The sequence below is a fragment of the Oncorhynchus tshawytscha genome, linkage group LG02 (genome assembly GCF_018296145.1).
Source record: "Oncorhynchus tshawytscha isolate Ot180627B linkage group LG02, Otsh_v2.0, whole genome shotgun sequence".
In the NCBI taxonomy this organism is placed as follows: domain Eukaryota; kingdom Metazoa; phylum Chordata; class Actinopteri; order Salmoniformes; family Salmonidae; genus Oncorhynchus; species Oncorhynchus tshawytscha.
The window spans coordinates 8,820,910-8,833,658 of NC_056430.1; the positions used below are offsets into that span (position 1 = coordinate 8,820,910).

At 43.7% G+C, this 12,749-nt stretch overlaps 1 protein-coding gene across 5 annotated transcripts in view; it reads right to left on the reverse strand.

Moving 5' to 3' along the window:
* The window catches only part of nckap1l (NCK associated protein 1 like), a 46,936-nt gene extending 34,728 nt beyond the window's left edge, over positions 1 to 12,208 (reverse strand). For 3 of the 5 annotated variants that reach the window (XM_042329974.1, XM_042329971.1, XM_042329975.1), the window contains exons 1-10: positions 12,036 to 12,208; positions 11,373 to 11,483; positions 11,176 to 11,271; positions 8,071 to 8,127; positions 7,576 to 7,718; positions 4,817 to 4,907; positions 1,939 to 2,076; positions 823 to 871; positions 552 to 708; positions 75 to 131 (exon numbers count right to left, since the gene is read on the reverse strand). In XM_042329974.1, the coding sequence (XP_042185908.1) occupies positions 75 to 131; positions 552 to 708; positions 823 to 871; positions 1,939 to 2,076; positions 4,817 to 4,907; positions 7,576 to 7,718; positions 8,071 to 8,127; positions 11,176 to 11,271; positions 11,373 to 11,483; positions 12,036 to 12,131 (995 nt within the window). In that variant the 5' untranslated portion in view covers positions 12,132 to 12,208. The remainder of the gene's footprint in view (positions 1 to 74; positions 132 to 551; positions 709 to 822; positions 872 to 1,938; positions 2,077 to 4,816; positions 4,908 to 7,575; positions 7,719 to 8,070; positions 8,128 to 11,175; positions 11,272 to 11,372; positions 11,484 to 12,035) is intronic. The other 2 variants (XM_042329965.1, XM_042329956.1) reach the window with 2 other exon arrangements.
* Between the last annotated feature and the right edge of the window lie 541 nt (positions 12,209 to 12,749).

The window sequence follows — 12,749 nt, forward strand, 5'->3', positions numbered from 1 at the left end:
GAAGCAGGTCCATCATTTCAGGCTCAGTTTGAGTTAAAAAAATAAATGGTTTTATACACAAGCAGATAACTCACCTGTTGACTATAACATGCTCACGACATTCTTTGATATCGGCGATGCGCTTACTGTACCTGTCACAACGAAACGAGGAAGAGCTATCAGTAATATTATAGTTCAGTACGGTACACGTTACCAGACAGGGCCTCTCCCAACAGCATCTTAGCGCCACCATCATAATTCAATTAAAACCTTTGTAGGAGCATTGTTAAATATGTGAAAATATGCTAACCAGCAATGTTTTTTTGTTGTCTACAAGAGCATTTGGGAACCAGGGTATGGAACATTGGAAACCAGGGTATGGAACATTGGAAACCAGGGTATGGAACATTTGGAACCGGGGCCCAGAACATTGGGAACCAGGGCCCAGAACATTGGGAACCAGGGCCCAGAACATTGGGAACCAGGGCCCAGAGCATTGGGAACTAGAATCAGCTTGACACCCAGTCCAATCACTCTGAGGACAGAGTATAAATATCATAATAATGACGTACCCTTTCAGGCCATCGAAGTAGTCCTCTGTGATCTTATGGATGTTGATTGTCTCATCCCTGATGATGGTGAGATAGAGGCCGCTGCGGAGGGCCATCTTCCACAGCTCCTGAGATGACTGGTTGGTGTTCAGACTGCTATGACACAGCAGGTAACCCACTGGAGGAGAGGAGAGATCAACGTGAATATGGGGAATAGAGTGCAACCACTGAAGTCTTTTTGTTTTTCAGAAGGTAGCCTAGACTGGGTCTGAAGATAATAACTAGCACTCACGAAGGATCCATCGCTCCATCACCTCTAAGGACAAGTACTCACAGGCCATCTGTGGGGAAACACAAGTTAGTCATTTAATTAGTTATTGTACTTTATGATAACACAAGACATGCTGACGATCATATTTGGCTGTTACAGGTACACACTCTAACTTCTCCTAAAGGGATTTATATCCAGACACAATACTCAATACAAAATATAGTATGTGCCATGATATTAGGTATACACTGTGTGTTTGTGTAGTGGTCTCTGTTTCTTGGCTGAAGTTTTGAATCCCACATGAAGAGAACCACGGGGCACAGAGACTAACACAGAACACTATGGTACAAAGACGCCAGTGGCTGCCTTTGAAATCAGCAGACGGGACATTCTAGGGAGGGGGGAGAGAGGAGGAGAGGACAGAAGAGGAAAATAAAATAGAAAAAGTGAAGAGAAGAGAAGATAAGAAATCAGAAGATAAGAGATGAAGAGAAAAGAAAACAGATTAGAGTAGAAAAGGGGAAAGGACAGTCTCACAGTAGGCAGGGTCCAAAGGAGAGGAGAAGAGGGGAGAGGAGAGGAGAGTCTCACAGTAGGCAGGGTCCAAAGGAGAGGAGAAGAGAGAGAGAAAGAAAAAGAGGGAGAGGGGAGAGAGAGAAAAAGAGGGAGAGAGAGAGAGAGAAGAGAAAAAGGGGAGAGAGAGAGAGAGAGAAGAGAAAAAGAGGGAGAGAGAGAGAGAGAGAAAAAAAAAGAGGGAGAGAGAGAGAGAGGAGAGAAAAGAGGGAGAGAGAGAGAGAGGAGAGAAAAAGAGGGAGAGAGAGAGAGAGAGAGAAAAAGAGGGAGAGAGAGAGAGAGAGGAGAGAAAAAGAGGGAGAGAGAGAGAGAGAGAGAAAAAGAGGGAGAGAGAGAGGAGAGAAAAAGAGGGAGAGAGAGAGGAGAGAAAAAGAGGGAGAGAGGAGAGGAGAGAAGAGGGGAGAGAGAAGAGAAAAAGAGGGAGAGAGAGAGGAGAGGAGAGAAGAGGGGGAGAGAGAAGAGAAAAAGAGGGAGAGAGAGGAGAGAAGAGGGAGAAAGATGAGAGGGGAGAAGAGAAGAGGGGGAGAGAGAAGAGAAGAAGAGGGAGAGAGAGGGCAGTCTCACGGTGTCGCAGCAGGCAGGGTCCAGCATGGAGGCAGGTGCGCTGAGGAGACTGAGGAGCTGAGCGCTGCGCCACTGTTCTGCAGGAAGGTTCCTCCTGGGATACAACATCTGTAGGGACAGGAGGGCCTCCGTCACACCCTGGGAAGAGAGGGGGAAGGAGGGAGAGGGTGGGAGCGAGAGAGGGAGAGCTCTGTGATAGAGATATAAGGCCGAATAGCAGTCAAAATCATGACCACCATTGGTTTTCAGGAATAATGACCCACTAACATTTACAGTCGTTTTCAATATACAGTTAACATTACCCTAGAGAATATACAGTGCCTTGCGAAAGTATTCGGCCCCCTTGAACTTTGCGACCTTTTGCCACATTTCAGGCTTCAAACATAAAGATATAAAACTGTATTTTTTTGTGAAGAATCAACAACAAGTGGGACACAATCATGAAGTGGAACGACATTTATTGGATATTTCAAACTCTTTTAACAAATCAAAAACTGAAAAATTGGGCGTGCAAAATTATTCAGCCCCTTTACTTTCAGTGCAGCAAACTCTCTCCAGAAGTTCAGTGAGGATCTCTGAATGATCCAATGTTGACCTAAATGACTAATGATGATAAATACAATCCACCTGTGTGTAATCAAGTCTCCGTATAAATGCACCTGCATCAGAGGTCCGTTAAAAGCACAGAGAGCATCATGAAGAACAAGGAACACACCAGGCAGGTCCGAGATACTGTTGTGAAGAAGTTTAAAGCCGGATTTGGATACAAAAAGATTTCCCAAGCTTTAAACATCCCAAGGAGCACTGTGCAAGCGATAATATTGAAGGAGTATCAGACCACTGCAAATCTACCAAGACCTGGCCGTCCCTCTAAACTTTCAGCTCATACAAGGAGAAGACTGATCAGAGATGCAGCCAAGAGGCCCATGATGACTCTGGATGAACTGCAGAGATCTACAGCTGAGGTGGGAGACTCTGTCCATAGGACAACAATCAGTCGTATATTGCACAAATCTGGCCTTTATGGAAGAGTGGCAAGAAGAAAGCCATTTCTTAAAGATATCCATAAAAAGTGTCGTTTAAAGTTTGCCACAAGCCACCTGGGAGACACACCAAACATGTGGAAGAAGGTGCTCTGGTCAGATGAAACCAAAATGTAACTTTTTGGCAACAATGCAAAACGTTATGTTTGGCGTAAAAGCAACACAGCTAATCACCCTGAACACACCATCCCCACTGTCAAACATGGTGGTGGCAGCATCATGGTTTGGGCCTGCTTTTCTTCAGCAGGGACAGGGAAGATGGTTAAAATTGATGGGAAGATGGATGGAGCCAAATACAGGACCATTCTGGAAGAAAACCTGATGGAGTCTGCAAAAGACCTGAGACTGGGACGGAGAGTTGTCTTCCAACAAGACAATGATCCAAAACATAAAGCAAAATCTACAATGGAATGGTTCAAAAATAAACATGTTTATTTTTGTGTTAGAATGGCCAAGTCAAAGTCCAGACCTGAATCCAATCGAGAATCTGTGGAAAGAACTGAAAACTGCTGTTCACAAATGCTCTCCATCCAACCTCACTGAGCTCGAGCTGTTTTGCAAGGAGGAATGGGAAAAAATGTCAGTCTCTCGATGTGCAAAACTGATAGAGACATACCCCAAGCGACTTACAGCTGTAATCGCAGCAAAAGGTGGCGCTACAAAGTATTAACTTAAGGGGGCTGAATAATTTTGCACGCCCAATTTTTCAGTTTTTGATTTGTTAAAAAAGTTTGAAATATCCAATAAATGTCGTTCCACTTCATGATTGTGTCCCACTTGTTGTTGATTCTTCACAAAAAATACAGTTTTATATCTTTATGTTTGAAGCCTGAAATGTGGCAAAAGGTCGCAAAGTTCAAGGGGACCGAATGCAAGGCACTGTACAATCGTCAATATACCCTAGTGCAGTGGTCAACAACCGGTTGATCTTCCAGCCAACAGTAAAGGCTGTGTTATAAAGGCTTGCGTTCCTTTGATTCATTGTGTTGCTGGTGGTAAATGCGCTTGATTCAGAAGCCCTGAGCATCAGGTAAACACAGTGTTGCCATTGTGAACCATTTCAATTTGTCTGAAAAGACAAACTCCGCCTACCTGGTGGACTAGGAGATCTGTGGCTAAATCGAGTTTGCCTACTGCGCTGGCCAATCGGATAGCTCAAATCACCGTTCCTACAGAACTTCCACGACCCCGGCCACAGCGGTGTTTGATACTAGCCTACATAAGATTTAATAACGTTTTAAAACCCCTGACCACAGAGAGACTGTCAAATGATACAGCAAAGCGTTATTGTAAATAATAATAATAATAATTCAGCACTGTCAACACTGTCTTTAGTCAACATTATTACAAAACATAAAACATGCTTCTCTCTACTTCCAGTCCCACTGCAGCTGCAATGAATGAGTAGCCAAGTGTATCGTCAGCCCCGCGTGTTTAAATATTACTGGCAGCTCATCATGTCTATTTTAATATCGAGGAGTATTTCACTTTCTCTAGTCAAAGGAACAACATGAATTGTGCATGAGGCAGATTCGGTGCGACTTGAGTTTTCCCATCAGGTGGAAGACCGTGTCCCCCTCTCTCTGGTCAGTCTCACCAGAGGAAATGAAGGAGAGAGCAGGGACGATGAGAGGCGGATCTTCTGCTGTGTTCAAAACAACTGAGAACTCAGAAATCTATGACTTCCGATTTCAGTGCGTTCAAGACAACATTTAAAAGTACATTTTTTTAAAACGAGATCCGACTGGGATTTTTTTTTTTTTTAAACGGTCATCCAACTCGGAATCTCTGGCATCTTTGTGAATTCAATATGTGAATACGCAATTGACAATTACCTTAGTGTGAGGGCCGAATTCCTCAGTCAGTTTCTTAATGGGCTGTTCATACTCCATAAACATCTGAGCCAGGCGCGGGTATGCAGGGTCACTGGAGGATCAAACAAACAATCAATCATGACTTAGTCAAATCAACCACACATTCATGCATGTATACACATCCACTTCCATGTACAGTACCAACTCATGCCAACATCAATATCATGTGGTACCACTTCCATGTACAGTACCAACTCATGCCAACATCAATATCATGTGGTACCACTTCCATGTACAGTACCAACTCATGCCAACATCAATATCATGTAGTGCCACTTCCATGTACAGTACCAACTCATGCCAACATCAATATCATGTGGTACCACTTCCATGTACAGTACCAACTCATGCCAACATCAATATCATGTGGTACCACTTCCATGTACAGTACCAACTCATGCCAACATCAATATCATGTGGTGCCACTTCCATGTACAGTACCAACTCATGCCAACATCAATATCATGTAGTGCCACTTCCATGTACAGTACCAACTCATGCCAACATCAATATCATGTGGTACCACTTCCATGTACAGTACCAACTCATGCCAACATCAATATCATGTGGTACCACTTCCATGTACAGTACCAACTCATGCCAACATCAATATCATGTGGTACCACTTCCATGTACAGTACCAACTCATGCCAACATCAATATCATGTGGTACCACTTCCATGTACAGTACCAACTCATGCCAACATCAATATCATGTGGTACCACTTCCATGTACAGTACCAACTCATGCCAACATCAATATCATGTGGTACCACTTCCATGTACAGTACCAACTCATGCCAACATCAATATCATGTGGTACCACTTCCATGTACAGTACCAACTCATGCCAACATCAATATCATGTGGTACCACTTCCATGTACAGTACCAACTCATGCCAACATCAATATCATGTGGTACCACTTCCATGTACAGTACCAACTCATGCCAACATCAATATCATGTAGTGCCACTTCCATGTACAGTACCAACTCATGCCAACATCAATATCATGTGGTGCCACTTCCATGTACAGTACCAACTCATGCCAACATCAATATCATGTAGTGCCACTTCCATGTACAGTACCAACTCATGCCAACATCAATATCATGTGGTGCCACTTCCATGTACAGTACCAACTCATGCCAACATCAATATCATGTAGTGCCACTTCCATGTACAGTACCAACTCATGCCAACATCAATATCATGTAGTGCCACTTCCATGTACAGTACCAACTCATGCCAACATCAATATCATGTGGTGCCACTTCCATGTACAGTACCAACTCATGCCAACATCAATATCATGTGGTACCACTTCCATGTACAGTACCAACTCATGCCAACATCAATATCATGTAGTGCCACTTCCATGTACAGTACCAACTCATGCCAACATCAATATCACTTCCATGTACAGTACCAACTCATGCCAACATCAATATCATGTCCACTTCCATGTACAGTACCAACTCATGCCAACATCAATATCATGTGGTGCCACTTCCATGTACAGTACCAACTCATGCCAACATCAATATCATGTAGTGCCACTTCCATGTACAGTACCAACTCATGCCAACATCAATATCATGTGGTGCCACTTCCATGTACAGTACCAACTCATGCCAACATCAATATCATGTAGTGCCACTTCCATGTACAGTACCAACTCATGCCAACATCAATATCATGTGGTGCCACTTCCATGTACAGTACCAACTCATGCCAACATCAATATCATGTGGTACCACTTCCATGTACAGTACCAACTCATGCCAACATCAATATCATGTGGTACCACTTCCATGTACAGTACCAACTCATGCCAACATCAATATCATGTAGTGCCACTTCCATGTACAGTACCAACTCATGCCAACATCAATATCATGTCCACTTCCATGTACAGTACCAACTCATGCCAACATCAATATCATGTGGTGCCACTTCCATGTACAGTACCAACTCATGCCAACATCAATATCATGTGGTACCACTTCCATGTACAGTACCAACTCATGCCAACATCAATATCATGTGGTAACCACTTCCATGTACAGTACCAACTCATGCCAACATCAATATCATGTGGTACCACTTCCATGTACAGTACCAACTCATGCCAACATCAATATCATGTAGTTCCATTCCTTATTAACTGACTATCTTCTTTCTCAGCCACAAAAAAAAAAACTCAGATTCACCATCCTTTCAAGTGTCATTCATTTCCACTGTTGGGAGCTGTATTTGTTTTAATTTAACCTTTATTTAACTAGGAAAGTCAGTTAAGAACAAATTCTTGACATTTAAATGCCATCTTTCATTGGACGAGTGGGAAAAGCCTGTGTCGGCTAATTTCTGTCATACATTTAATTTAAGAGTGAAATGAGTGTGCAGTGTGAGTAATGTGTGAGTAATGTGTGAGTAATGTGTGAGTAATGTGTGAGTAATGTGTGAGTAATGTGTGAGTAATGTGTGAGTAATGTGTGAGTAATGTGTGAGTAATGTGTGAGTAATGTGATCTGGTTAGGTATTTTACACGTGAAAATTAATTTATTAATTGTCTGTTCAGAAATGTCAATGAAAGATGTTTTGAACACGAGCGCAATCATTTTCAATGAGGATTGTTTCCATTCCAATTTGAATTCCCGAATCACTTCCTTAAATTAAAACTGTATTTGAAAGGTTGATAGACGTAACTGGCCCCACCTGCTGCCATTGGACATCTCGTGAGCACAGTTGTACATGCCCACCAGGACCTTCTTGTCTTCGACGCGTGAAAGCATGACGATGACAGATATATATGTGATGATCAGCTCCAGGTAGTTCTTGGTGAAGTCAAAGTTCACCGCCTGATGAATGAATGAATGAATAAATGAATGTACGAATAAATTAATGAATGCACAAATAAATAAATGAATGCATAATTAAATGAATGCATACATGAATAAATGAATGCATAATTAAATGAATGCATGCACGGGTAAATGAATGCATGAATAAATAAATGAATGCATAATTAAATGCATGCATGCATGAATAAATGAATGAATGCATGACATGTTTTTAAATGAATGATTCAGGTTAAAAAAGTAGGTTAACACAATAACATATAAATGAACTGTATGTTGTGATACTTACAGTGGCCCTAGGGGGCAAAGTAGATACCCTATCCTATCTACTAGTGTGGGATGCTGTACTCACAATGTTGAAGAAGCACTGGCAGGCATCAATTGTATTCAGCAGTTCATAAACATGATCCTGAAAGAAAAAAAATAGTTTATCTGTGAATAAATGAAGGTAAGACGTCACATAACGCAGTGGGTCGATGTGTTCAACAGTACATGGGTTTTCTGTAAATACAGAATGTCACGTTCAGTGGTTCGATGTGTTCGTGTTGCTCTGTAACAGTACAGACGTCACGTAACGCAGTGGTTCGATGTGTTCGTGTTGCTCTGTAACAGTACAGACGTCACGTAACGCAGTGGGTCGATGTGTTCGTGTTGCTCTGTAACAGTACAGACGTCACGTAACGGAGTGGGTCGATGTGTTCGTGTTGCTCTGTAACAGTACAGACGTCACGTAACGCTGTATGTTGTGATACTGTGTTCGTGGCTCTGTAACAGTAGATACGTCACGTAACGCAGTGGGTCGATGTGTTCGTGTTGCTCTGTAACAGTCACGTAACGCAGTGGGTCGATGTCTACAGACGTGTAACGCAGTGGGATGCTCTGTAACAGTACAATGTTGAAGTGGGTCGATGTGTTCGTGTTGCTCTGTAACAGTACAGACGTCTGGGTCGATGTGTTCGTGTTGCTCTGTAACAGTACAGCATCGTAACGCAGTGGGTCGATGTGTTCGTGTTGCTCTGTAACAGTACAGACGTCACGTAACGCAGTGGGTCGATGTGTTCGTGTTGCTCTGTAACAGTACAGACGTCACGTAACGCAGTGGGTCGATGTGTTCGTGTTGCTCTGTAACAGTACAGACGTCACGTAACGCAGTGGGTCGATGTGTTCGTGTTGCTCTGTAACAGTACAGAAAAATCGATGTGTTCGTGTTGCTCTGTAACAGTACAGAACGTACAGTGGGTCGATGTGTTCGTGTTGCTCTGTAACAGTACAGACGTCACGGCAGTGGGTCGATGTGTTATCTGCTCTGTAACAGTACAGACGTCAGTAACACGATGTGTTCGTGTTGCTCTGTAACAGTACAGACGTCACGTAACGCAGTGGGTCGATGTGTGCGTGTTGCTCTGTAACAGTACAGACGTCACGTAACGCAGTGGGTCGATGTGTTCGTGTTGCTCTGTAACAGTACAGACGTCACGTAACGCAGTGGGTGATGTGTTCGTGTTGCTCTGTAACAGTACAGACGTCACGTAACGCAGTGGGTCGATGTGCTCTGTAACAGTACAGACGTCACGTAACGCAGTGGGTCGATGTGTTGTGTTGCTCTGTAACAGTACAGACGTCACGTAACGCAGTGGGTCGATGTGTTCGTGTTGCTCTGTAACAGTACAGACGTCACGTAACGCAGTGGGTCGATGTGTTCGTGTTGCTCTGTAACAGTACAGACGTCACGTAACGCAGTGGGTCGATGTGTGCGTGTTGCTCTGTAACAGTACAGACGTACGTAACGCAGTGGGTCGATGTGTGCGTGTTGCTCTGTAACAGTACAGACGTCACGTAACGCAGTGGGTCGATGTGTTCGTGTTGCTCTGTAACAGTACAGACGTCACGTAACGCAGTGGGTCGATGTGTGCGTGTTGCTCTGTAACAGTACAGACGTCACGTAACGCAGTGGGTCGATGTGTTCGTGTTGCTCTGTAACAGTACAGACGTCACGTAACGCAGTGGGTCGATGTGTTCGTGTTGCTCTGTAACAGTACAGACGTCACGTAACGCAGTGGGTCGATGTGTTCGTGTTGCTCTGTAACAGTACAGACGTCACGTATCGCAGTGGGTCGATGTGTGCGTGTTGCTCTGTAACAGTACAGACGTCACGTAACGCAGTGGGTCGATGTGTGCGTGTTGCTCTGTAACAGTACAGACGTCACGTAACGCAGTGGGTCGATGTGTTCGTGTTGCTCTGTAACAGTACAGACGTCACGTAACGCAGTGGGTCGATGTGTGCGTGTTGCTCTGTAACAGTACAGACGTCACGTGGTGGGTCGATGTGTTCGTGTTGCTCTGTAACAGTACAGACGTCACGTAACGCAGTGGGTCGATGTGTTCGTGTTGCTCTGTAACAGTACAGACGTGTAACGCAGTGGGTCGATGTGTGCGTGTTGCTCTGTAACAGTACAGACGTCACGTAACGCAGTGGGTCGATGTGTTCGTGTTGCTCTGTAACAGTACAGACGTCACGTAACGCAGTGGGTTGCTCTGAACAGTGTGTTGGGTCGATGTGTTCGTGCTCTGTAACAGTACAGACGTCACGTAACGCAGTGGGTCGATGTGTTCGTGTTGCTCTGTAACTGTACAGACGTCACGTAACGCAGTGGGTCGATGTGTTCGTGTTGCTCTGTAACAGTACAGACGTCACGTAACGGTGGGTCGATGTGTTCGTGTTGCTCTGTAACAGTAACAGTACAGATGTGTTCGTGTTGCTCTGTAACAGCTCACGTAACGCAGTGGGTCGAAACAGTACAGATGTCACGTAACACAGTGGGTCGATGTGTTCGTGTTGCTCTGTAACAGTACAGACAGCTACATGGAATAAACACCTGCAATTCATGACTGTCCTCATGGGACCATTATAAATAATACAGACTCCTTTTAGAAATGCCACAGCCTATCCAAAGAAATTGAGGGAAACATCTGAGTGTGTTATTTCTTGTATCACCATTTTAATATATTTGTTAATGTTCTATTCTGAAATTGGATGATATACTGATGTGTATAGTTTGTGTATTATCATCACAGTCATGAAACCCCCCCCACAGTCCACTACTGTGACCGTCATCACGCATAATGAATAAGGCACAGGACACACTTCCCTCTGAACAATAACACATCTCGATTTGACTTCTTTGAAATATATATATTATTGTATTCGGAGGAGGAAAAAAATAAAGTCACTTTATATGTTAATTCTGTTCGGATAATTGTAGTTTTGTGCTTTGAATATCAAATGCTGTATGGGACAGTGTTTCCTGAGCCAATCCCACACATTCCAGAACTAGAATGCCTGATTCAACTAACGAAGGGCTTGATGATTAGTTGACCTGCAATACATAAAATAATTGGACCTGGCTGGGGGGGCCCTGGAGGAGAGATTGGGAAACAGTGATCTGGAAAGACTCACCCTGAACTCCATAACGTCTATGAAGGAGTCATAGTAGCTGGACATGGCCGCCATCACCTCAGACTTGTGTTTCTGGATGCCTACCAGATACTGCTGCTTTCATTCATGACATATCACATTAGACACGTTTTACAGATGATCATTAAAGTGTTTTATTGGATTCAGAATGAAGGGGTGGATTGAGGGCTGCTACTTACACTATTTCCCCTGAAGTCGATGTTGGGGAACTTCTTGTTGATGTATTTGACAGATGCTTCCATGGTCTTGTCTGTCAGGTATTGTGGCCGAAGCTTGGGATCCAAGCATGTCTGGAACAGAACCGGCTAGGGGTTAAGGGTCAATGACATTTTCATCCACTCAATTCAGGAAATGAACTATTGAATTTAGTATAATCGAATTTGGGGTTTTTTTTGGCTCCTGACATGGATTATGGGCCTAATAAGTTATTTATGGGGCCTGTAAAGTTCGGTTGTGTTTTGTTTAAAAGTGAGACCAATATTTTAACAAACGTAGATAGCAGATCTGTGCCGTGGCTTTGTGAGTGTGCCGTAGCAGGAGTCTGGGTGGATGCAGATCAGTCTGGTTTCCTGTGTGAACTTCCTCTTCAAGGCAAGCTGACACTCAGAAAATGTATATTCTTTCCGCAGCAGCCACCAAGCTAACTATATTGAGAGATTTAGACAATTCTAGAATGTTAATGATCGATCATTTCCCATCCCGGTGTTTCCATCCACACGGTTCTCCTGCACAAACAGGGCAGCTGTGAATGTATCAGGAGAAAAACCTGTGACTTTCCTTCAAGTTCCTTTTTTTAAAAATGTCGTCAGTCTCCTTAACAGATCTCCCTCCTCCTCTCTCACCTTCTTAATGTAGTTCATACGCAGCAGCACCCCTGTCCCTCTGTCGTTGAGGATGGTGAGCTTCTCCGCTAGCTTCTGTTGGTAAGCCATGGCCATGATGCTCCTCTCCCCCCCCTACTGTTACAGCCCTGGTCTGTCTCCTCTCCTTCAGATCAGGAAACAAGTGCACGAAGAAGACAAGTGCACCCAGCCACACCCTGTCACCCTGCTGTCACGTGATTGGTGGAGCTATACTAAATAACAGAACTGGAGTTGTGGATTTCCTGTTGGTGTGTCAGTTAAGCCAACCGTTAAACTCTCACTCGTTGTGTGTATTTTTACATGTCAAACAGAGTTGGTAGTCATTTACTGTAATGGTACCTCCCCAATCAGGAGAGAGGATATCGTCCTCTATTTCAAGGGTACTATAAGCACTTTATTGCACATGCATAACAAGTACATAGGCATTATCTCAACAAATCACCAATTTGGCTCAGGTGGTAGAGCATGGCGCTTTCAACGTCAGGGTTGTGGGTTCGATTCCCATGAAAATGTATACACTACTGTAAGTTGCTCTGGATAAGAGCATCTGCTAAATGATGTAAATGTCTGAAGGATCTGCCAAAAATGACATGACCCAAATCTAACTGCCTGTAGCTCAGGCATTGAAGCAAGGATCTGCATCTGTCATTTGAAAACGAAACACTTTGAAGTTTGTGGAAATGTGAAAGGAAT